General features: G+C 38.4%; 2 protein-coding genes across 6 annotated transcripts in view; one reads left to right on the top strand and one right to left on the bottom strand.

Annotated features, from left to right (window-relative positions):
* Nucleotides 1–10,186, top strand: part of tnn (tenascin N) — a 40,262-nt gene extending 30,076 nt beyond the window's left edge. The window contains exons 9-17 of one of the 3 annotated variants that reach the window (XM_036596523.1): nt 3,261–3,524; nt 3,974–4,237; nt 4,532–4,662; nt 4,911–5,049; nt 5,287–5,438; nt 5,634–5,730; nt 6,881–7,045; nt 7,158–7,321; nt 9,438–10,186. In XM_036596523.1, the coding sequence (XP_036452416.1) occupies nt 3,261–3,524; nt 3,974–4,237; nt 4,532–4,662; nt 4,911–5,049; nt 5,287–5,438; nt 5,634–5,730; nt 6,881–7,045; nt 7,158–7,321; nt 9,438–9,560 (1,499 nt within the window). In that variant the 3' untranslated portion in view covers nt 9,561–10,186. The remainder of the gene's footprint in view (nt 1–3,260; nt 3,525–3,973; nt 4,238–4,531; nt 4,663–4,910; nt 5,050–5,286; nt 5,439–5,633; nt 5,731–6,880; nt 7,046–7,157; nt 7,322–9,437) is intronic. The other 2 variants (XM_036596524.1, XM_036596525.1) reach the window with 2 other exon arrangements.
* Nucleotides 10,187–17,320: 7,134 nt separating this feature from the next.
* On the bottom strand, nt 17,321–21,074 carry LOC118826541 (uncharacterized protein KIAA0040). 3 transcript variants are annotated; one of them, XM_036597532.1, is made up of 2 exons: nt 20,871–21,074; nt 17,321–19,024 (listed from the first exon to the last, which is right to left on the bottom strand). In XM_036597532.1, exon 2 carries the CDS (start codon nt 18,255–18,257, stop codon nt 17,913–17,915), a length of 345 nt encoding a protein of 114 aa, XP_036453425.1. In that variant the 5' UTR covers nt 18,258–19,024; nt 20,871–21,074; the 3' UTR covers nt 17,321–17,912. The 3 variants fall into 3 exon arrangements, with proteins under 3 accessions (XP_036453425.1, XP_036453426.1, XP_036453427.1); XM_036597533.1 differs by having other exon boundaries at nt 20,971–21,074; XM_036597534.1 differs by lacking the exon at nt 20,871–21,074 and adding an exon at nt 20,681–20,808.
* Between the last annotated feature and the right edge of the window lie 5,160 nt (nt 21,075–26,234).

The raw sequence follows: 26,234 nt of genomic DNA, 5'->3' as shown, positions 1-26,234 counted from the left end.
AGAATTTCTGGGGTGATGGATGAAGATGGGTTGTAAAGAATATTTAAAAGACGTCTTATGTTAAAAAATGAGTACCTGCCTGTTAAGGCAACACTCACAGTGTAGTCTAGAAAGATGGCAACCTGTTCTCCCTTGTAATGAAGCAGACTGTTGTCTTGGGCTCAACACAGCACACCAACGCAGTCCTGGTAATAGTGAAGTTAGAAAGCTTTAGAAAGCTTGGAAACTGCCACAGGTGAACTTGAGCCAAGTTCTTCTGCAATACCCATGATTCAGATATTGTATCTGCGCATCCTCCCTTCTATGTCCTTGCCCTACTCCCTCAATTCAGCTATCTGTTTTTTAGTCTGGCCACTGTGGTCTGTAGTGCAGTTACCTCACCCAACCGTGATGACAGGCCTTCGTCCACGTCATTGATAATGATGTGGAAGAAGGCCATTTCAATGGCCTTTGTGCTGTTTACAATTTCAGATTTAACTTCTTTTTAGCTTGCTCTATAGAGAGCCAAATTATTCAACAAATGCATTTTTTAGCTCAAACTAACAGCAGAAATGTCTGTTCTCAATGAGAATAGGACAAAAGCTTTCAGAGACTCAGTGTCTGTTTTTGACTTTGTCTGTGAGCTTGGTGGTGAATCACAGCGATCTGCAGTAATTTGTGACGCAGAGATTTTGTATTTTGTATTTACAGAGACTGGCGGCCACAGACGCAACAGTTATAGCTAAGACTCACTCCAAAGTTTTCTTTATGCAATGAAAAGCAGATTTTGCATCAAATGTACACAATAAAACAAGAGTTTAAAGGAAGTCAGGCAGGAGCCTTTCTCAGCACATCCTACTTCATTGCCAGCTCACCATCGCCCCAACACCTACTTAATTCTAAGTAGATTACGCAGCGTGGTATCGAACATGCTATCGATGAGTACTAAAAAATATGTATTCGTACTTGGTCAAAAGAAAAAACTGTATTGATGCATCCCTATCCCTGCTCTGACCAAGAATTTCTAAATTCTTGGCCAAAGCAGAGGACTCTGTAATGTTGACGTGAGAGAGTATGTATTGACACTCTAGGTTAATTATACTTCTGAATTATTAATGTATATGACTGTCAGAGGTTCAAAACTGGTTTAAGGTGATTTTTTTAGTTAAGTAACAAGCTAATTAAGTGTTACTAGCAATCTTTCAAGGTGAGCTTACCTAACACTTATATAGATTTGTCTGTAGGACATAACCTGTTGTACCCAAGAACTGAATGGTCCTACTCTTGGCCACAGAGGTGACTCAGTCATCTCTGACTCAGTCAGTGAAACAGCACCTCCTACAGGTTCACTTGTCTGGAGTCATCTACACAATGTACATCAGAGCCATCAAAGGCTCTCAATCATCAGAAAAGCTACAACAGAGGCTCAGACAGGTTTTTGAAACATGTATTTCCAGATGGAATTATAAAGAAAAAATTGGCAACTCACTGGAAAAATATCTTCTCTGTTTGACAGTTTCTCTGTTGGACAGTTTATCTGGTTGAACAAATAAGGTTTGCGACATGTAAAGCTTCTTATTCCTATGCATTGAAGATAAAAACGTCTACTTTTTCCTTTTGGTCTGAAAACAAAAATTGGAAGCAAACTTATTCTATGAGTCAAAATCTCTGTGAATCTCATGTCTGAGGCACTATATTCCATGAATAAAATTCTGCTCGCTACATCTAAAATTCCTTTCTTTGTGCTGAGTGTGTGCTTATATAGGAGCCTGCCAGCAGATACAGAAATCAGGGCCTGTGTCTCTTAACCATGGTTTGCCCAGAAAGGTAGAAAGGTGAGAGAAAAGGTAATTTCCTAAAGATAGAATCTCTCAAGTAAATCGTATCTTGTCCCTCATTACCTGCATACAAAGCTCATGACCTCTTGTTGGAAGCCTGTCTTTTTTTGCATAGCAGTGCCACCAGACTCAACATCTTTTTATACATGCTGATACTGAGAAAAGTGTATTAATCCATTGAACGTATGGCTTTGTAGAATTAAATGCACTTATTAACCTCTTTGCCGGAAAGATAACAGAAGACTAAACGTTGGTGTCACAGTGCGAAAAGATGTTGTGGCTACACGCTAAGCTACACCTCTGCTTATGGCTCCAGTCAGAAGGTTTGAGTAGGAGCCACATGTTTACTGGTCTGAGGCCTGGAATTGTCTATTAAGCCAATGTCTGGGCCATCAACGGCTCTCATACTAGCAGAAAAGCTACGACAGAGGCTGAGACAGGTTTCTTAAACATGTCTTCCCAAATCAAATAAGTGAGAAAAATTTGGCAGCTCACTAGGAAAAGAACACTGACATTTTTTGTGACAGTTTATCTGGTTGGGGAAAAGGCTTGCAACTTTTAAAGTGTTTTTTTTCTGTCCACAGAAGATAAAAAACTCCTACTTTTTTCCCTTTTGTTTTGAAAAAGAATTTGTTTGGAAGCAAATTGTTAAAAATCGTAGCTCTCCAAAATATACATTTAAGATGCAGCAAAAATTACACTGAAAATGTGGCTTTTCAAGATTTTCACTAAGGTGTATGGTCTACAATGCAGTCCTTTTCTTGAAAATCAAAACTTTTACTTCCAGTGATAAGCAAATAATCAAAAACTGCATGCTACTAATGTAGATCTATAGTGCATGTTGTATAAATGAGTTTGGAACTAGATGCTCCTACAAAACTCTTGGCCAGAGGACTCAGCATTTGTGTCATGGGACAAGAGTGCGAGCAGATGTTGGTGGCTACATGCTGAGCTACAGCTCTGTTGATGGCTCCAATCAGGAGGTCAGAGTGAAAGCAGGCAGCACCTCCTACAGGTTCCCTAATCTGAGGCCTAGAGTCATCTATGCAGTCTACATCTAGACCATCAAAGACTCTCACTCTAGCAGAAAATCTACAACAGGGGCAGAGACAAGTTCTGAAACATGTCTTATATAATTTGCTTCATCTTCTGGTTTACCTGGCCCCATTTTTTCAGTCATATCTAGGACTGGTGCTGGTTCTTAAAGACTTTAAAGATTAACTTTTTTTCATCCATGGTGAGAGCAAAGGAATTGCTAGAAGATAGAATCTTTCACATCATATCCAGTCCCTCATTACCTGCATGCCAAGCCCATGTTTTCCTGTTGAAAGCCTGTCCCCATAATGTTTTTGTGCAGCATTACCTCCAGACTCAAGTTCTTTGTACATTCTGATCCTGAGAATAGAAGTGCATTAACCTGTTGTTGTACAAATGGCTTTCTAGAACTAGATGCTCCTACTAACCTCTTGGCAAGAGCGGTGACGGAGAACTCAACACTGGTGTCGTGGGACAGAGTCCAAGCAGAAGTTGATGGCTATATGCTGAGCTACACTTCTGCTGGTGGCTCCAGTCAGGAGGTCAGAGTGGGAGCAGACAGCACCTCCTTTAGGTTCACTGGTCAGAGGCCTGGAGTCATCTATACAGTCTACGTCTGGGCCATTAAGGGCTCTCGCTTTAGCAGAAAAGCTGTGACTGAGGCTGAGACAGGTTTCTGAAACTTCTCTTTCCAGATCAAATAATTAAGAAAAAAGTGCCAATTCAGTTGAAGGACAATGCTGAAATTCTGTGACAGTTTATCTGGCTGGACAAAAAGACTTTTAGTGTTTTATGCGTGATCTTTTTTCTGTTAAAAGGAGAAAGAAGAAACATAAAAGATGCCACTAGGTTATTGCCTTATAAATGATAATGTTATTTTAACACAAGATTAATTGGAAGCTTGGAAGTTATTTATTATCCTGTCAACAAATGTTCAAAATCTCTACTATGTATAAATGTAGAATACAGCAAAAATTAGACTTGCCAAGATGATAACTAAGGTGCCTGGTTGATAGTCCTTTCACGTCCACTGATGAGTTGTTAAATGTTGCATGCTGTTAATGTAGATTGTAGAAAGTAATTATATGAAAATTAACCTGTTGTACACAATGACTTTCTAGAATTAGATGTTCCTACTAACCTCTTGGCCAGAGAGGTGACTGAGAACTCTGCGTTGGTGTCGTGGGACAGAGTCCAAGCAGATGTTGATGGCTACATGCTGAGCTACAGCTCTGCTGATGACTTCAGTCAGGAGGTCCAAGTGGCAGCAGACAGCAGCTCCTATAGTTTCGCTGGTCTGAGGCCTGGAGTCACCTACACAGTCTACGTCTGGGCCATCAAGGGCTCTCGCTCTAGCAGAAAAGCTGCAACAGAGACTGAGACAGGTTGTTAATCCCAGCTGGCAATCAGCGTGGCTGTATAAATTCACCATATAATGTCAAACTAAAAAGGAACCATCATTATTAGCGTTTGCTACAGGTTCCTCAGGAAGGTTTCTTTGAATGTAATCTTTGATGTAAATACTTCTCTTAAAAGTTTGAAACTGAGGTTAATGTGTGGGACCTGAACTTTGGAAATTTTCCATCCATGTCAACAATTCCTTAATTTTGAACACAAATGAATGGTTATTCTCTGAAATGAAGACATTGCTGATCTTAAACTTGGTTTGGTATTTCCAGAAATTGATGCTCCTAAGAATCTGAAAGCTGCTGATGTCAAGACAGACTCTGCAGCTTTATCCTGGAAAACTCCTCAGGCTCGCATTGAAGGCTACATCCTCACCTACAGGCCAGAGGATGGCAGCGTGCAGGTATGTTGCAGATTAAATTAAATTCACCTTCAGTTTTCCCTAAACCTAACTCTCACTGTGATGTTAACCTAGATAATCCTTTCAGAATATCTAACTAACTTGGACCTTCTAATATAACTATTTTTAAAACTAAAACTGTATGACCACCGTGTTAGTGATTGTTCCTTTCAAGTGTTTATTCCCATTGATGCATGTAGATACATAGAAAATTATTTGTTACTTTTTAAAAATAATTGATTTTTTTTCAGACAGTTGAGAAGAAGTTTACTGCAGGAGAGACCAAATTGACCCTCTCTGGTCTATCCATGGGAAAAAAGTATATTGTGGCCCTCAAAGCCTACAGGGGCTCAAAGAGGAGTAAAGTGGTGGAGACCACATTCAGTACCAGTGAGTAAACCATCTGTACCGTCAGTATGTTCTCAATAGTTGTCTGTTATCTTTTTGAAAAATAATGCACATGCTTAAGTGAATTTGATTATTCTATGTTGACACCATTAGACAGTCAAGAATGTTAGTTTATAATGTTGTGTTTTGTGAACTATGGGTCACTATCTGGGAAACTGGCCATCTGTGTTTTTGATGGATGCACTTCATATAATCTAATACTGTTTTGGGTCTTCACAGTGGGTATAGCTTACCCCTTCCCAATGGACTGTACACAGATCATGAAGAATGGAAACGTGGAGAGTGGAGTTTACACAATCTATGTAGCCAACAACCGCAGTAGACCATTGCAAGTGTACTGCGATATGACAACCGATGGCGGTGGCTGGATTGTAAGTGAATTATCATAATTGAATCCCTTTTCAAATATGTTAGGCTTATCTGGTATATAACTAGTGGAATGTAGCCTTATAATAATGCAGATACAAACTCTTTTTCACCATATGTCCATATGTCTACTACTTGCTACTTTGAGAACTATGTGTCTGAATAACATCTCTTATCTATGGCTCTGTTATCTAACTCAGGTTTTCCAGAGACGCAACACTGGCAAACTTGACTTCATGAAGCGCTGGAGACAGTATATGCAAGGCTTTGGGGAAATGACAGATGAGTTCTGGCTTGGTATGAACATCTTGTTGAATTTGATTTTATTGAAAGGATAGCCCCTTGAGATGTAGCGTCTCATTGGACCCCCTTGAACATAAACACAAATAGAAAATTATAAAACACTTGCAGACAAATGAAAACAGCTCTCACCCTCTCCCACCCACACCCCAGCACTTGGCTGTTGTACAAGGGTGAAAAAAACTACAACCTAGAAAAAACTACAATAACCCAGATAGTAGATAAATTATATCAGCATAAAGGGCAATAGAAGCGGTTTATTATTGTGCTACAAATGAACTCAAGATTGGAAGTACCTAAATTAAAAACAGAAACAAGTTGTTTTAAGATGAGAAAACAAAGATGTCCTGAAATAGCAGAATGAAGTAAGAGATCTCAGGAAAAGAGGAAGATTATTCCAGTCAGAAGAAGCTTTGTATTGAAATGACCTACATCCAACTTCTTTGAAAATTCTGGGGACAAAGAAAAAAAGGATATTGCATATGTCTGAGTGGATATGAGGATCCACATGGAACAAAAAGGACAATTAAAATAAACACATTTGAAGATGAACTGAACCTAGTGAAAATTGCCTTCTAGATTTGGGCTGCAATAGTTAAGCATTTCATACATGAAACAATGGTGAGTTCTAAATGGACACCTCAGATGAACAAATCTACAAATATAACTACTCTTACTGTTGTATATAACTTTATAAAGAGTTATACAACAGTAAGAATAAAATGATATTGTACTGATTGTAGTACATTTGTGATGTACTCTCACTGGCCATTAGAAGGCCAGGTCCACCTGATAATGTACAGTTATTTCAGTCATATTTTGGGTGGCAATGATGTTTGTATGTACCATGTCACTACCTTGTCAGTTTCACTGCTATGCTGAGAATGGTGGCTATTTCTATTATAGTGGACAGTGATTGTAAGTTGTATATGTAGCAGTGGAATTTAGGGAAACTCTAGGACATGAAACACAAACATTTGAAGTAGCTAAGTAAACGTATGTTACATATCTTGTGCTTGGAAGAAGTTTTGTTATCATGTTCTGTTTAGACAGGTGTTTAGCTGATGTCTGTATCCTCACACAGCTCTTATTTCACAGTGTAAGCATTTGATATAAGCTGTCCTGATTTTTATGTTGTGTTCTCGAGGTTTGGAGAAACTGCATGAGCTGACCAACACTCCAACCCGATATGAAGTACGCTTTGATCTGGGAATAGGAACTGAACGCGCCTTTGCTGTCTATGATGACTTCAAAGTAGGAACATCTAAGCAGAAGTTTAGGCTGACTGTCGGCAACTACAGAGGAAATGCAGGTAGGCTGGTAAAAAGTGCTAGACACAGTTGTCCTGTAAGAAATCCAGAAGCATTGACATTGGCAAAGAGTAACCCCTTTTAATTAGTTTTGCTTTTTGTGTATTTCCACAGGTGATGCCATGACCTACCACCAGGGCAGACCTTTCTCTACAATGGACTCAGATAACGACATTGCCTTGGGCAACTGCGCACTCACTCACCGTGGTGCCTGGTGGTACAAGAACTGCCACTTAGCTAACCTGAATGGGAAATTTGGGGACAACAGACACAGTATGGTAAGATATTGCCTCTGCAGAGCTAGACGCTCAGTTATGTTGGAGGTGTAGTGTATTTTTTGTAGTCAAATCAAAGTCTTACAGCATGCAGGAAGGAAAAAAAATGCTTTTGCTCAGTAAAGTCATGGTCTTTGGCAGTGGTTTTGTAATCTTGCTTCTGGTGACCCATTGGCTAACATGATTTCAGCTATCCATCATCACCCTATCCCCTAGCACACCTAACTCAGCTCTTGAAGTGCTTGATAATTCGCTAAGGGACTGGATCAGGTGTGTTTGGGGAGGGAATAGCTGAAACTGTGCAGGCCAGTGGGTACCCAGGAGCACCTAATTAAAACATTGGTCTAAGCTAGAGGTCAACAACCCACCTCCTAGAGAGTTATCTTCCTGCAGGTTTCACCTCCAACCCAAATCCTCATTCAGTCAACACCTTATGAATCTGATCAAGGACTTCTGAAGGTAATAATTAGATGATCAGGTGGGGTCTGGAGCTAAAGTATACAGGAAGGTAGATCTCCAGGAGCAGGGCCACCACCAGTCTATGATTTACTTCAATAATGTACATTTTATCACTGTTGAAATAAAACCTGTTACCTCTAAAACAGTAGTTTTATAGGAAAAAGAAAAACTGGTCTTAGTATCTGTATATGGTATGACCAGATAAAATGGCCAGTGAATGCAGATACAGAGTGAGTGTTTATAATAAAGTAATATAATTAAAGTAATTTCAGACCATTTATATTGGTCCGTTCCTCATGTTCATTTGACCCCAGCTGGATTTCATTAAACGTTGGAGATGATAATTCACCACTAAGGATTTTGCCATACAGCATTTTTTAGAAGTGCTCCCTTGTACATGTAGGGTAATGATCAGCAGGGGGAGCTATCAGAACAGTAATGTTTATGAAGCTGCAGTCTCAAAAGCTCAGTGGGAAAAGTCCAGTTATTTGAAAGAAGAGCAATGTCCTAAATCTATCGGCTCTCATAAATCCTCAAACTAGTGAAAACAGGAGGTTTCTGTTCCAACTCCCCTGTGAGTTTAAAAAGCTTCCTGACTTGTGCAAGGCTTTCAGGGGAGAATGAAACTGACAGTTTTGTATCAGATGAAATGTGAATTTATTTTGAAGTGTAGACATAAACATTGCTGTATCAACACTGCTATATCAGTATTTCAGGCCTCTGCTGTATCACTACCAAAAGTTGCTTTACAGGGATTATTAACTGGAGAGATTGCAATGTAAAATATAAAGCTACTTATCATGTCACCAACCAGTAATACATTGTGAATCTTCAAATGTTAATCTGCTTATTCATTAGCCTATTAGAGTCATACTTCTGAAATGCTCATATAGTTTTACCCTTTCATGGTATATTTACCACTTTTTATAAAGGCCACTTTATTAACCATGCTTGTAAGTCCACCTTTCTGGTGTAGACTTTGAAAATGCACCTTGTTGTTTTCAATACACAATTTGTTAGTCATCCTGTAGCTCTTCATCAGTGATAAGTTTCTGACCAGAGAATTGCTTTTGTTTCTAAATTTCTTTGGTTAGCAGAGTGTTCTCAACCCAGCAGTGACACTGACATGTAAAATCCCCTTTAATATAACTGTGCCTGATATACTTGAAATATTGCCATGCACCCTGCCGTTCCACTGCCATGTAAATGTCACTGCTGTACTGATAATGATAGGCCACCCAAATATTATCTCGTCCGTGGTGGTCCAATGGCAGTCTCTTTCCATTGATTTGATTTAGTAGACTGTACAGCAACAAATGAGCTAGAGTTTTGTAAACTGTACTGTTTTTGCAAAATGAGCCACAATTGTAAACATACAAAGAGCTCCAGTGTGGTAGATGTTTCTTATAAAATGTGAATGCTCAAATGTCCTCAGTAGAGCATAGCAGAAATTCCTATTTGGTGTTGTAGTCCACATGACTGGTAGAATACAGCACTTAAAATATACTGCTTTTCTATGTTGTTTCGTCACGTACATGACTTGTGGACATGTATATAATGTATTTGTCTCATTCAGTGGAGAAAAACGGTAATGATTTGTTTCCGCTTTCTGCTGAATGTCACAGAGAGGCTAAATCGCACTTTTAACTGTGTCCACCAGGGGGTTAACTGGGAGCCGTGGAAGGGCCACCTCACTTCACTGGACTTCACTGAGATAAAGATCCGTCCCGCAGGCACGGCCAGCCGAAAGAAGAGGTCACTCAAGAGGATGGTATCTGCCTAATGACAGTCACGCGACGAAGCAAAAATGGCACCAGGGCAGTATGATGAATTAAAAGCATCATGTAGAATCTCATTCCAAAACATCTCTTTTTCAAATTTGGGTGGGAAATGGTCTTTATTTCTTATCAGGAAATTGACTCTCTATGCTGCAATTCAGATACTGTGTACCTGTATAGCTTTAGTACATAAAAACAAAAGCCTAATTAAAAAAAAGTGAATTTGTAAAGTCTCATTAAATTGAGTATATATACCAACTGTCATTTAATAAAGCAATCTGCTTTGACATCTTGTACAGTATAGCATCAACCAGTGAACCATAGGTTGTTTTTTACATTTAAAGATAAATGTGTCATCTTCAGTGATAAAATCAGTGATTAATTTATGCTACATGCCACCTGTACCATGTTAATTAACTATGCATATCATAGTAGGATCGTTCTATCACCATTTCTATTTGTTTGACTGTTTTTCAAGTCCCTGAAATAACATTTTGTAGTTTTTTTACAAGGTAAATAGTGCTATGACAACAGTAGATTCACAAGTTAGTTTGGCACAAAATGTTGTACAAAATGCATTAAGCTCATAATATTTTAAGTTTGGATGAGTTCTGTATTTGTACTAAAATTGTAATACCCATTAGTGTCACTCACAGAAATAAAGGTCCTTGAAATTAAATATACAGGTAGTTTGTCATACAGTGCCCTCCACAAATATTGGCACCTCTTGTAAACATGAGTAACAACTATAAAAACATTCTTTATTGCTTATCCTTTTGAGCATTCATTCAAAATACTCCTAAAAATGTAACCTTTATTTGAAGTACAATGGTTGTTTAAAAAAAAAATCTTAACAGGAAATAATTTTTCTCAAATCTCCTCCCAAGTGTCCCACAATTATTAGCACCCCTTAATTTAGTACTTTGTGAGGTAAGATCAAAAGGGTAAGTAATTAAAAATATTTTCACTGCTCATTTTGCTCCTTTTGCTAGTTAACTAGACTAGGGGCCTATAGTGCATATATTTTGACACCTATCTTGGTATCAGAATTGTCTGCTAGTTTGCAATACCCTGAGCATATTTTCCCCACAACTGAGAGGGTGACTATTTTTTGCAGAATTAATGGGCGCCAAAACTAAGTCCTTTAAGCAGTATGCCATTATTACAAAGGAGGAAACATCTGTCCTGAAGAGGAACAAACTGTGAGAAGTGAAAGTGGCGTACCAGCAAGACTTTTCTAATCCAGGCATGAGACCATGAGCCTAAGTTCACCATGCCACTGCCAAGTGTCAGCTAGAGGTGTGAATATAATCAAATCCAACATCATTGTTCCAACATTTAGTATAATTCTTTTCCACAAGAGTAGAGGCTGTTACAGCAGCAAAATATGTCCCTTTTTAATGACAGTGTGCAAGCTGAACAGTGGCTGCAAGCTGATTAACTTATACAAGCTTCTGATGAGAAGATCAAAACCTCCAGGGAGTTATCTGAATGTGCTTCCAAGAAAGGAGTAAGACACAAATTAAATTAGAATTGTGACCTAGATTGTCATTGTGGTCTCAGACTTTTAGACCCTGTAATATACATTCACAGTAGTATGTGTGTGTGTGTGTGTGTTGTCTTCCATGCCAAGGTTTGTCATTATAAAGATTATGGGCTTAACAATTTGGGTGAAAAGTTTAAATTTTAAAATGAATTTCAGATATTTTTGTGTTTGGTGTGTCCTCCTTTTGCTTTAATGCCAGCGTGCACTTGACCTGGCAATGGACTCCACAAGTTTCTGCATAAGCCTCTGACAGTTACATCAAATCCACATAAGAGAAATTATCTGACTTTTTGTGCGACTCTATTTCCAAAAAAGTTGGGACGCTGTGCAAAATGTAAATAAAATAGAATGCAATGATATGCAAATGATTTAAACACTAAATTTAATTGAAAATAATATAAAGACAACATATTAGAGTGTTTTTTTTTTTAAAAATATATTCCCATTTTGAATTTGATGCCAGCAACATGTTTAAAAAATTGTGTGTCAACAAAAGACTGGTCAAGTTGAGTACTGCTAGAAAAAAAAAAAAACTTGGTGGAACATCTCACAGCTAATTAGGTTAATTGGCAACAGATCAGTAACATGATTGTGTATAAAAAGAACTGAGAAACTGAATCTTTCAGAAGTAAAGATAGGGAGGGGTTCACCACCACTCCATGAAAGACTACGCAGGCAAATAGTGCAACAATTCAAGAATAACGTTTCTTAACATAAAAGAGCAACAAACTTGGGGATTTCATGATCTACTGTACATGGTATCATTAAAAGATTCAGAGAATCTGGAGAAAATTCTGTATGCAATGGGCAAGGCCAAAAACCAATATTGGCTGACTATGATCTTCGGGTTCTCAGGTGGCACTGTATTAAAACAGACACAATGGTGAAAATTATTGAATGGGCTCAGGCACACTTCCCAAAACCATTGCCTGTGAACACCATTCGTCGCTGCATCCATAAATGCAAGTTAAAACTCTACCATGCAAAAAAAAAAAAACATATATAAACAGAATCCAGAAACGCCACCACCTTCTCTGGGCCTGAGCGCATTTACCATGGACTGAAGCAAAGTGGAAAAGTATCCTGTGGCCTGACACATCAAAATTTGAAATTCTTTTTGGAAATCATGGGCGCCGCATCCTCGGTGCTAAAGAGGAAAGGGACTATTCGGCTTGTTATCAGCACACAGTTCAAAGCCAGCATCTGTGATGGTATGGTTGATGATGTTAATGCTGAACGATGCATACAGGTTTTGGAGCAACATAAGCTGTCATCCAGATGACACCTTTTTCAGGGAAAGTCTTGCTTATTTCAACAAGAAAATGCCAAACCACATTCTGCATGTTTTACAACAGCATGGAAATATTTGGCGCATTATGAAACGAAAAATACGTCAAAGGGGATCCCAAATCGTATAGCAGCAGCTAAAATCCTATATCAAGCAAAAATGGGAAAACTTTTCCCTTTCAAATCTACAGCAGTTGATCTGCTCGGTTCTCAAATGCTTACAGTGTTAGAGGTAATATAATACATCAGTAAACATGCCCCTCTCCCAACATTTTTTGAAACGTGTTATTGGCATCAAATTCAAAATGGGTATATATTTAATACAATTTCTAAGTTTAAACATTTGATATGTTGTATTTCTGCTATTTTCAATTAAATATAGGGGTTAAATGATATGCAGATGCATTCTGTATTATTTACATTTTGCACAGTGTCACAGTTTTTTGGAAAAGAGGTTGTACAAAGCCCTTAACATAGTCACAAAGTTGCTTAAATTTGATTAGTGACCTAGGAATAGATAGTTGTCTCTCTCACTCAGAACCAGGTCCAGGACCCTAACCAGTCTGGCTTGAAACTGGCACACTCAACAGAAACTGCCTTTATAGCAGTGATTGAGAATGTCCAGGCAGCACGAACTGTCAAACTGCTATCGGTTCTGTTTCTTCTGGACTTCTCTGCAGCCTTTGCCACTGTCAACCACAAGATCCTCCTGTCTGTCTCTCCAATCTTGTCATCGCTGGCTCTGCAGGGAAGTGGTTTGAGTCCTATCTGGAGTGGCCGCTTTTATCAGGTAGAATGAAGAGGGTCCACATCAGGACGAGCACAGGCTTGGTGCTCGGTCCTGTTCTCTTTTCACTCTACACTTATTCTCTTGGTAATGTAATATTCTCTCATGGCTTTTTGTGCCACTGCTATGCTGAAGACACCCGTGAATGCTTTCTTCCCAACTTCTGATACTAACTTGCATCTGCACCAGTTGCATCTCAGTATGTCTGACTGACATCTCTACATGGATGGCAGCTCACCATCTTCAGATCAGTCCTAGCAAGACTGGAACTATAGGTCCTCACCATGGTCTTGTCATCTCATCTAAGAACTCCTTTGTCATTTCGTCTGAAGCTGCACAAAGTCTAGGTGTGATTCTGGTCGTTTAGGTTTATCTCCTACTGCACTGGAGGATTCAATCATTTCTTTCTCGGGAGGCCACTCAAGTGCCTGTTCAGTCTTCTGTCATCTCAAGGCTTACATATACTGAAAGCACCATATATAAATATATACGCATCATATATATATATATATGATGTGTGTGTGTGTGTGTGTATGTATATATCTCTATACATTCTTATGCATTTGTTTCTAAACGTTATGTGTCTAGCCCCTAGTCCCACCCAACTTTTCTCTCAGCAGTCTGGACTGAGTCACTGTTTTCACTAGGCTATGTCAGTGTTTCCTCCCTTTCCCTCCTACAGTAGCATGAGCCAGACCCAAGGCTGAACAAAGCCTTGTTTGTTTGGGTGGAGGGAGCCAGGAGCGGGTGTGTTACACTTACAGCCCAGACCGCTCCATCATGCTGGTGCGAACCTCCCCCAGTCATTCTCTTCTCTGGCCCTGGACCATCAAAAATACCACACAAACCATACAAAACTGTGGGCAGTCTTTCCCCCTATGAAGTTATTTTTGTGTGTTACCCTATAAATTCCAGTTATTAAATTGATCATAAACATTTTAAATTGTGACAGGTGTAGTGCTTTAAATACACTTGATTGAAATTCAGTAAGTTGCATGTGTAAGGGCGGTGTTATCGGTGAGTGTTCAACTCTAAATCAAGGCTCAAGGACAGAGTTGGATTAAAAATTGGCTTTGACCTTTTGTTTTCCAGACTGGGATATTATAATTGGCCAGACATCAATCATTGTTCAGTGTACACTCACTGGTCACTTTATGTAGACTGAAATAAATTAGCCCGCTTGTTATCAGAAACAAATTATGTAAACAAATTATTTGTTTATGTAAACAAATTATTGCCTACTTGCTTTGCAGATATGGTAGCTGTGTAACAGGTTATATACTTAATATCACCCAAGTAAGGTAATTTTTTTTCCTTGTTAGCTAACTAAATAAGGGCCCAAAGATGAATAAATTTCTAAAATTCCTTAATGTTACCAGCTTAGCTACTATTATGTTAATCAGTAGTGCTAGCCATTGTAAACAAGCTGTTGTGCTGACCACCTTTACACTTTACCCTCACTCTGAGGATGTTTATCTCAGTGCTAAATCCGCCCCCTGATTTGAATGAACCCAAAGACATCAACTATGTTGTAGAGTTTGTCTGTACTCCATTCAGTCACTTATTGTCACTTATAGCAAAGTACTGTGGATCCCCTTATAGCTGGTTGAGCCACATGCTGCTGAACAGAGGAAGTTCAGGGAGTGACTTTATCAGGAAACACTCCCTTACAGCCTGCATTTCTACAGCTGCGGAAGCATTCACACAGATGTGGTGACTGGTAAGCACTGTTAAAGTGTCAAAACATACTGTCCATTCCCCATTCCAAACAGTCCATACATAGAAATGAAGCTCCAAAAACAGGCCGTTTTGAATTAATGGTTTTCATAATGTCATGAAAACAAACAAATTTACATATGTCCACCTATTCAGGATACAGAAGTTCTGCCCATTCATGATTGAGTATTAGGAACGTGTCAGCCCAGACTACAGGGCAGCCTCTTAGAAAAGATGTCATTTACATATATCAGTCTTAAAGGCACACCAACAAAGCAGGTTGTTTAAATCTAAGGGATAAAGAGAGGTTGGAAAATGTTGTATAAATTAATTATAATTGTTTTTGGTCATATATCATACATGGATCTCAGGGAAAAATAAAATCTAGGATATGGTTCCTTTAAAATGACTTATTTTTAAATAATGCAACCTCTGATCCAAGAGACCAAATTACTGTAATGCCATTGGGCTTAGGGTCCTTCCTCTTTAAGACACTTACAAAGTTTATTATGAGGCTTTGCAGGCCAAAGTATACAGTAGCTTGGGTATAGGTATACCCTTATTAGGAAGAAAATCTTTTGTAGGCCCATTCTATTAACAAAATAATATATATATATGTATATATATATATATATATATATAATATCTTTATTTAATTTTTACAGAAAAGACACAATCATCACTTTCTGCATGCTTCAACCAGTGTGACTTATGACAATGGAGACAAAAAAAAAAACATTGCTTCAGAACATTCATAATAATTCATATAACAAACATTTTCATGCAGAATTAGGCTGCTCAAAGCTTTGCTATCACACAAACTCAGATTGTCATGAACGACACAGGACATGACAGCAGATTGCCTCCTTGATCCTTTTGTACTTGAAAGACAACTTAAACGTGGAAGTTTCAAGTTACCTGCTGCTGATTTTTCATGCTGAATTCAGGATCTGTCAACAGTTTAACCATGGAAGTATGGAAATATACAAAGATGGAAAGATGGGTGATACATATGATTGATATCTGAATAAAAGTCTTCAGTGTTGAAGCACCTATATAACCGGTATGATGCCTTAAATTTACAGCTGAGAAAGAAAGTAGCTTCCATTGTTAACCCATCAAAACTCTGGCTACACACAGCCTTTTTTCCTGCAATAATTTATTGTACGTTCCTTTAAGTATTAACCAGGTAAGTGTGAGGTACAAACTACAAAGTACTAAATAATTATTATCACTTTAACCAAAAATGCTACGCAATTATTTTGGGTAATATGATAGTAAGTTCCAAGATGATTTAATTAAATTACATTGAACTGGCCATAAGGTATTAACTGGGTTAGTGTCTGATACAAAGTGTATAATTGTTTTGCATAAAATAATAATACCTAGACAGTCTCAATAAATTATTCTGAAAAACTGACAGAGGACATAGTGATTACAGCATCGTTGTTACTCCAAACAATGATCCAGTTTTGAGATATTTTACTCTGTACTTTTTTTGCTTGGTAGCTAGAACTGTTTAAGTTTATTCCAGTTTAAATGGACAGACTGTCTGGGAATTTATTATCATTTTAATCAAATTAATTTTACAGTACTTTGGAGTTCGTACCACACACTTACCCAGTCAATATCTAGAATCTGTTAGACATTTCAGTGTAATTTATTTAGACTGTTTTGGAACTAACTAAAAAATACATAGTACTTTGGATTTTGTACCTCACATTTACCTAAGGGACTGTAAAAGAAAGTGTTAGGCCTTTTTCTGTATAAAATCTGCTTTATGTTTTACAACATTGATTATATCTATCTGGATATATCTGAACATTTTGAATTGTGATAAATGAAGTGCCTTAAAGACATCAATTAGCCACATTCTGAGTTTCTGAAAGGGCTGGGAAAGTATTATGGGTGAGTGTAAATGTGCATAACTCTCAACTCTCCACTTCTCATGTGAATATGAATGTTCAAAAAGTAAAATGGCATTTTTGCAAAGCTGTTTAAAAGCTGCTATTGGTAATGTATGTAAATAAACCCAAAGACATCAACTGTGTTAAAGGCCCTCTAATAGTATGCAGAGGTGCTCTCTACTCTATTCACTGTGTAGAGCATAGCACTCTGCTGTGGCTCACTATAACATAACACGGATGGAAATATCTACATAATTCAACTAAGATATAAAATCATTTAGAGTGGTTTGATGTTCATCGTAGAGAAACTTAATGACTCTTTACAATTGTAATGATTGGAACCAGGGAGTCAGGATATCTACAATGCAAAAACAGCCATTTTATTTACTTTTAAAAATGATCAGCAAACTTACATGAGTTTTATATGTAATGTTGATAAATAAAATAGCAATAAATCTGAAAAAAAAAAAAACAAAAACATTTTCTTAGGAGATGATTTTTTTCTTAAACCACCCTGCATGTATCATACCATAAAAGGATTTTACAAAATACATTTAAGGCCAAAATCCCCTATCATAAAACAATGTCTCAGGCATCAGGCAATGTATTTCATGTAATATGTGTTTGTAAGGTAGCTGTTAAACCATTAAATGGTTCAAATGATTCATATAACAAACTATTTCAAATAACAAACTGTTTTCTATCACTATCACTGTGAACAATTTTGACTTAATAAGTTGCTCTGCAATGGAGCATATTACATCAAACGACTCTGAACGACCCTTGTAATTATGCAGAACATAATCAGTAGCATTTTAAGGAAATTCTCACTGAGCAGTGTTATGCTTAGAAATAGGAATGGGCAATCCACTTGTCGTGAGTTGGCATACACGCACACATAATGCTACCCCACACCATTGCTTAATCTCAACTCTGCTTAATACGCTTTTCAAAGTCACAAGACAAATTGAACTGGATTCCATTTTTCAGGCACATCAAAGTCAATAATTACAGCGCAATCCTTAATATCCCTCCCATGTACCTTGCTGTAAAACAGGGCCTAGATATAAATAAATGTCCAGTCTTTCCTTTAGTGCAGAGTGCTGCCTACTAGCTACACTATAGTGAGAGCCACTCTGTCTGGAGTCATGGGGTCAGTCTTGACCGAAATCCACAAGTCCTCCTCTGTCTGGCCACCATTCTTCTTCTTGTTCTTTTTCTTCTTCTTCTTTTCTACCAGGGTGCTTGTGACTGTGGTACCATCTCTTTGGCAACAGCATGAGCAACCATCAGCACCTCGACAGAAACAGCAGTGGCAGCACACTATCAGGGAGGTGAAGAAAACAACCAAAGGAAGAGTGAGCAGCACCATAAGACACACTGTATTGTAGATGCCCTTGTTGTGCCTGTCAGTTGCAAGCTGCCACAAGTCATTAAAAAACTCAGTGATTTGCTCCATCTGGTACAAGCTGGCTCAAGGAAGTCCCTCCACTCCCTCAAGAGTTCATCCACAGATTAAACACAAAATGTCCTTTGTAGCAAATGGCCAGTCTGATGACCAGAAGGTGATTAAGGTCTTGAGTGCCCCACTTGTTAAGGGGGAAGAGGGATATCTCAACTATGGTCTTCCAAGCCAAGTCTAACTATGTTTGTAGACTATCTTGCTCATTTCCATTCCTCTGATGTAAGGGAATATTCACAACAGATACAAGCAAGCACTATTGATTGAGGGCTGGAGAGTAGTTGAGTCCTTGATCGTTTGTGGTAAAAGTCTGTTGAGCAGAAGAAGTCATGATTTTGCCACTTCTCAAGTGAAAATTTTGACTTTGGTCTTCCAGGCCAAGCCTAACCTTTTTTGTACAATCCCTTGCTCAATTCCAGACTGGTAGCTCCTCTGATGCAGGGAAACATTATATCCTGAAGAAACATTTAACAGTTTCTACTGGACAAGGTTTGAAGAGTGGCAAGATCCTAGATCCTCACAGGCTTAATCCAAAAATGTGCATCCTCAGACTCTTACAACGGCTTCTCCACAGTCCTGAAGACCTGTTTTGTCTCTAAGTTTTGTTTATAAGAGGCCTGCCTGTGAAATCCAGGGTTTTTTGATGATTCATATCTTGCCATGGGAAGGACGGCTGAGAAAGTATATTTACATGCTTTGCATCCCGCTTGGTATTGCTTCCTCTGGTTCCAAGTCTATTTTAGTCCCTCCTGCTTTGACTCTTACTGAAGTGAAAAGAGAGAGAGAGAGAGAGAGAGAGAGAGAGAGAGAGAGAGCAGAAGGTGAGCAGGGTGAACTACAGATTTCCTGATGTCTTCCTCCCTCTGTTTAGGGTCTTATTTAGTCTGACTCTAATTAAAGCTGCAGGAGGGAGTCCTGGCTTGGCTGTCTGAGTGCTTTGATAAGGGAGGTTAAGCAGGCTGGACTCCTCCAAAAGAACACATTAGTAAGGAGGCATGAATGGTAATTGAGACATTGTTATGAGCTGTGGTTCATTCTACTAATGAAGTGATGGAAGGTCACAACATTGTAATGTCTTGGGAGGTCTCAAAAGGAGAGATTACATGATAAAAAATTTCTGGAAAGTTAGCCACAAAGTTCTCACAAAGTGCATTTATTTAACAATGTTTTTTTTTCTCAGTTGAGGCTGGTGCATAATTTTTAGGCCCTACAGTGCCAGTGGTGTGACAACCCAACTTCATGCCTTCCATTTCAAAAAAGGAAACCACTCAGCGTCTCTGAAAACTTTACACTTTCAAACCAGCTTTTATGCTTTGGGCTTTAGAACTTTTAAACAAATGGTATCATCTTGAAAGTATTCCACAGACCTTTACAAATACATTTCATATAAACTGCATATGCAATCCATATATTCAATGACTTAAAAATAAATAATCTATTTATCTGCTCTTGACAATAACACATTTAAGAAGTGTCATTTGCCATACTGTCTTGTATAATATAAGACTGATACTTCCTTATAACAAGTTGGGCCAACTGTTCCGTGCAAGGTTTCTACAAAGGAATTTTCCATTCTTTTTCAATGCTCATTTGAGCTATTCACGAATGGTAAACAGGAAAACTCTATGAACTTTGCACAAAGCCAGGACGGGCCTTAGAAATGCACTCATAACATTTGCAACATACATACTCCCAAAGCTATTTGAAGAACTTAACTTTGCATCTGTGCTTCCCAATCAACATTTCAGCACAGTTTTTGTTTTCTTCAATTTAATTTATTTCAACTGTCTAGAAACCAAAACAATCGTTTAGCGTTTGCAGCACATTCTTTGTGGTACAAATGGGACCTGATGCTGACAGCCAAACCCGCCATTACAACATGATCTTCTTACAGCTGAAAAGAGAACATTGTCTCAGAGTATTACACTTCTTGCCTTTGACCATCTACTGAGTGCCTGTGAGAGTATGTGTCCAACCACTGATGTCAAAAGCTTGATGTCTCACCCTCACTTAGCTTTAAGCCCCTCTGCATACATCTGTTCAGGACTGTGCAAGCCAAAATGTCTAGCCTTATTCAGAAACAATTACCTCACCTGCTGCTATTAAACCTATTAAGGCAATATTTACACAAAGGAAAAGGCCTCTTAAGTGGGCTTAAACCAACAACTGCCAACAGTTCTTAGTGCCTGGTTTACATTTGTGATGATTTACTGCTCATGACCTTCTACTCTGGTATCACTCTGGTACCAAAAAAACAAGAGTGTGTAGTAAAATTTAAATATAATAAATCCTACCATTCTGTCATCTGCACAAATGTTAACAGTCACTCTAAAGCAAAAAATATAAGTCTTTATATATATTCTAATCTTTGCCAGCTGTCAGCCAATTGCCAGATAAGTTAAGCAAAATATGTTTCTCACCAGTGTTCACAGGCAAGCCATGCTGTTACATGCAATGTCAGCCGCTTTTGTACAGTTAAAGGAAAGAGAATGTGGGCTGAAATGAGTAAACCATCCTTGACTCTGCCGGATGCAACGGTTGTAGACTGTAACGATCATTCATCAGTTCCCAGGAAGCCCAAGTACCATCAAATACCATTAAAGCTCTGACCTTATGGGTTCTGTACAGAGAATGTCTGGAGGTCTTCTATGTCTTCACATAACCCTCAGACAGGCACAACGTATAGTTCCTTCTTCATCCATGGCTTTACCTGACAGGGTTAAGTCCTGAGTGGGCAGATCTCTCGCCTTTGGCAGGCCACTGGGTGGGAGAAAACGCTCTGTGTCTAACTTGCACTCTCTCCTTTTGCCTCACATGCTTGCATTCTTGTGGGCACATTATATGCTCAACTCGCTGTGATGTCACAGGAAAAGAGAGGGAGGGGTGAAGAGGGTAAGAATGTGGAACTGTGTGAAGGCTCAGTCTACAACCATGAACCTGTGATACTGAGTCTATACAGAAACAGACTGTCTGTTTTGCAGCCTTGTATGCTAGACAAGGAGTAAAAAGAAACTGAAGAAAGTAAAACAGAAAAGCTGTCAAATTTTTAAACTGCCACCTAGGTAACCCCAAACCATTTCCCTGCAAATATTTCTGATAAGCCAACTCAACCACTGTAACACACTTTAATAGTGCATTAGAAGTACAATTGAAAGGTCACATGATTCACAAAATCATGTGAATATCCAGAGAAATTCATTTAGCCTTATTATGGTGACACTGAATAAAATGTCCTCATCTACAAAAGTATAAGAGGTCATGGCAGAAATGGATTTCACTGGAAAATAATTTGGTCTTTGACTTCAGTATGAGGTGAATGTTTATTTAATCTAATTGCTGTGTCAATTTAACTCTGAGTCAACAGAGGGACAGTTCCCTCTTGTTTCTAATTACATATGTTCTAATAACTGTTTAATTTTGATAGAGAAGTCATCTCTTTTGATGAATGTTTTTATTTCACAGGACTCATTCATGTTCCAATAAGCCTTTGAACTTTGTTGTGGAACTGCACTTTGCTTGTAACAGACCAGTTTATTGTACATACACTGGGCGCTTCATTAGAAATTATTTCCCTGTAGATCCACCTCACTGGTGCACCGTCAGTGACTACATCCTTGGTGATGCTGTCCAAAATGTGTCAAAAACAGTCAAAGGTCAACATTTCAACCATAAGACTGAATAATACAGCATTTAAACGCTCATGTTTACCTTTGAAAAATTGCAGGAAATTTTTGTTTTGATAGATTTAGTTATGATAGATGTCACTGTCATACTTCTGTGTTTATTGTCAATGGTCAAAAGAAACAAAAGCTTTCATGTGTAGAATATCTGTAAAAATCACCTGAGAAATGCCTAAACAAACAAACAAACAAACAAACAAACAAACAAAAAAAACCTAATAATTTCAGTAAAGTAAAACTCAGAAAGGCAAATTAATATCAGTAATACTACAATCAGTGGAAGAACCCAAACTATTTCTCATACACATTCTTAAAACATATTTACTTTTATGGGCTATGCCAAACAGATCACAGCCATTCCAGTTTCCAACTGCATAGTCCATGCCAACAGCCTTCTCTCAACAAGAGAGAATGGGATGTATGTAAATCAAAGTTTTTTTTTTCTTAACTGACTGGATGTGGGAAGAAGTTAGAGGTATTCAAATTTCAAATTCAAATTTATAATCTTTATTAAAACTCATCAAAATATTAGCCCAATCCAACCAAATCCACCCAACACTGCATAAATTTGGTCTGTTGATATTTACATGCTTTTCAATGATCATGACATTGAGCAAACAGGAATAAGTATCAGCAGTAAAAAATGCAGAACTGAAAGTGTGTTCAGTGGAGCACATTTAGGGTGTGTCGGTAGCAACAAATGAAGCTAAAAACAAAAGTCAAATGATCCAAGGTGCTAGCTTTGCCAACGATGTTGAAAAGGCACCTCTAGTAAGACTGCAGACTTTAAAGTGATGGTAAAACTGTAGCCTTGTGGTTAGGTTATACTTAAGTCAGATACAGTTCTATCTGTGCCATAGTGCAATTTTGCAACCACCTAACCAACCTAAAGGAAGTGAAACCTTAATTTAGATGCTGTGATGAACTGAACTTTCATGCTCAACAGATGGATGACTGTTGTTGGTGAATCTAGCGTTGAACCCTGAATCTAATGCTGATGTACTCTCCACAGACTCCATTTTAGCTCTTACATAGCCATATGGCATGTACAAAAGATCACTTTGTTGCAGCAAAATGGGGCAAGCAGACTTCACAGAAGTCGCCTCCTTGCCAGCTTCTTTCCCTTCATGCTGTTCTCTAGCCTGATAGGATCCTGGAGGGGGTAGGCAGCATATTGCCTGTCTCAAAGGCGTTGTGTACGTCTCAGGAACGTGATGGAGCTTGGTTTATGAGCCGCTCTCTTAATGAAAAATAAAGCATGGTTGCTCTGAAGGAGTCTTCAGAGAGGCCAAATATAGCTCAGGCTGTTGCTAACCAGTGGTAAAGCACAGTGGAGCCCATGAGTCAGGCTAATGAAATGTATCAGCTTAGTGCTATGAAAACAAGACAGACTGGAGAATGCACTGCACTCTGCCATAAATGGGCCTATTCCCTCACAGTACAAGGCCCAAAGTGATTCTGAAAGCATATGTACATTGTTTGTTATTTCTTTATCTCCTTCACGGTTTATAAAGTGTAAGTCTGGGATTGTGTGACTGTGTCATACAACCCCATTTCCAAAAAGGTTGGGATGCTGTGCAAAATGTAAATAAAAACAAAATTCAAGTCAAGTCAAGAGGCTTTTATTGTCATTCCATCTACGTAGAAGTACACAGTGGAATGAAATTACATTCCTCCAAGGAACACGGTGCAATATGAAACAAAATAGACAGTACAAAGTGCAACGAGCAGACATAAGTGTGCAAAAAGAATTAGACCACAAACAATACAATAAATATGATAAATAAAACAGACATTAGACACAGTAAGCAGACAGGACAGTGCAGCGCAGACACAGCACTCATTTCTGAGCATGAGGTAGGGTTGTGGAATAAGGTAGACGTTGGTGTTGGTTGTAACAGTCATGGTTTTTGAGTTTAGAGTTTAGCAAAAAAGCACCATTTTGTTGTTCCCGAAGTGGCCGCTGCAGCTACACGCTGCGCCGCCGGAACCGGTGATGATGCAAATCATTCAATGATGTGCAAATCATTTAAACCCTATATTTAATTGAAAATAGTACAAAGACAACAAATCAAATGTTGAACCTGAGAAACTTTACTGTTTTTTGAAAAATATATGCCCATATTGAATTAGATGCCAACAACATGTTCCAAAAAAGTTGGGATGGGGGCATGTTTACCACTGTGTGGTATCACCTTTTCTTTTAACAACACTCTGTAAGCATTTGGGACATGAGGAGACCAACTGCTGTAGTTTTGAAAGTCATATGTTTTCCTGTTCTTGCTTAACATAGGATTTCTGATACTCAATAGTTCGGGGGCTCATTTGTTGTATTTTTCATTTCATAATGCACCAAATGTTATCAGTGGGTGGCAGGTCTGAACTGCAGGCAGGAAAGTTTAGCGCCAGGACTCTTTTAATACAGAGCCATGCTGTTGTAATACATGCAGAATGTGGTTTGACATTGTCTCACTGAAATAAGCAAGGCCTTTCCTGAAAAAGACGTCGTCTGGATGGCAGCATATGTTGCCAAAACATGTATATATCATTCAGCATTAATGGTGCCTTCACAGATGTGCCAGTCACCCATGCCATGTGCACTAATGCACCCTATACCATCATGAATACTGGCTTTCGAACTGTGCACTGATAAAAAGCTGAGTGGTCTTTAGCCTGGAGGACACAGTGTCCATGATTTCCAAAAAGAATTTCAAATGTTGATTTGTCGGACCACAAAACACTTTTCCACTTTGCCTCAGTCAATTTTAAATGAGCTCGGGCCCAGAAAAGGTGGCAGCATTCCTGTATCCTGTTTATGTACGGTTTCTTCTTTGCGTTTTAGAGTTTTAATTAGCATTTTTGGATACAGCGATGAACAGTTTTCATATACAGTGTTTTTCAGAAGTTTTTCTGTGCCCATGCAGTGATTTTCTCTACAGAATCATGTCTGGTTTTGATGCAGTGCCGTCTGAAGGCCCAAAGATCATGGCCAGCAAGTACTGGTTTTTGGCCTTGTCCTTTGCATACAGAGATTTCTCAAGTTTCTCTGAATCTTTTAATGTTATTATGTACTAGCTATTGCTAGTTTTTTTCTAGGATTATATATAAGTTGTCCACTAGCTAGAATTGATTGTGTTAGTTGAACAGAAATTTTCTTGCCTGTGTTTGTCTCTGGTCTCATATATGCTTAATGCAGATTTTGTTGTAAGAGTTTACGCTTGCTTTGGTTAGATACTGAATGTTTATTGTTAATGTTGAGTGTTAAGGTAATCAGCAATCTGTAGTGGAATGTATTTTACTCCTATCCCAGTAACAACCTTAATTTATTCAGTACCTACTATTAAACGATATCTATATGTCCCACTCTCTCTCTCTCTCTCTCTCATATGTAGTTATGACACATTTAAGTGTGAGCCCACATAGGTATAGACTCTTGCAGATTAAAGGGTTAAAATAAAATACTTGAGAACCCACATTACATTGCCTGACAGCAAGCTTCCTGTTTCTTTTTTTATTTAGGTCTTATATTAAACAACTGATAGCACATATATCAGCTTGTGATGGGTTTCCAACTAATGCGAGAACAAAATGAAGAAATACAGTGACCTAATGGTGATCTGCACTTATGACATTAAACAAAAGAGGAAATTCAATGTGAGAGGCACTAAAGAAGCATGAAACTCTTACTGTGATTTTCAGTAATGTCTCATGCTCTGCTTCGGATTGTACAGTTGTAGTCATACCTGTGAAGCTGGTGAAGCTGTGGAGAGTTTAGCCCTTACCCCACACACACAGTAAATCAGCCAAAACGTGTTTGGTTTTTGAAATTTGCTTCTTTAGTTTTACATGGGATGCTTCTTTTTTCTAGGGAGAATATAAAAATAAAGTTGGGACTTTCCCACCAAAATTTAAACTAACCTCACAGTCTCACTTATTTTTGAGCTATTACCTCATTCAGCAAATCGATGGATTGTTTGTGTTTAAAAGGGATACATTTGAATAAGGTCCATATAATCAGTGCTAGCTCAAATATACAAAGTGTTTCAGCCAGCTGTCAGGCCAGATTCCAACCTGTAGAGGCAGTTAAGCCTGCCAAAAATAAATGTGCTGAAGAAGATTATTTGAAAAATTTAACTTGGTTTTTGGTTGCATGCATGCCAGAGTAATTAACTTATTCTTGGGTAAGAAGAAGGGGTGTGTGGTGCTGCCATTGTGCCAGTCTTTTCAGTATCTCTTAGGAATGTAGAGTTTAAATAAGACTTGTGCCTCAAATCCTACATATTCCGCATTTTGC

The sequence above is a fragment of the Colossoma macropomum genome, unplaced genomic scaffold (assembly GCF_904425465.1).
Source record: "Colossoma macropomum unplaced genomic scaffold, Colossoma_macropomum, whole genome shotgun sequence".
Lineage (NCBI taxonomy): Eukaryota > Metazoa > Chordata > Actinopteri > Characiformes > Serrasalmidae > Colossoma > Colossoma macropomum.
The sequence above is the reverse complement of the archived record's forward strand: the minus strand, read 5'-3'. Positions and strand labels throughout refer to the sequence as shown.

Excerpts from the sequence above, each read along its gene's own strand:
- LOC118826541 (XM_036597532.1), bottom strand. The coding sequence starts at position 18,257 with ATGGAGCAAATCACTGAGTTTTTTAATGACTTGTGGCAGCTTGCAACT.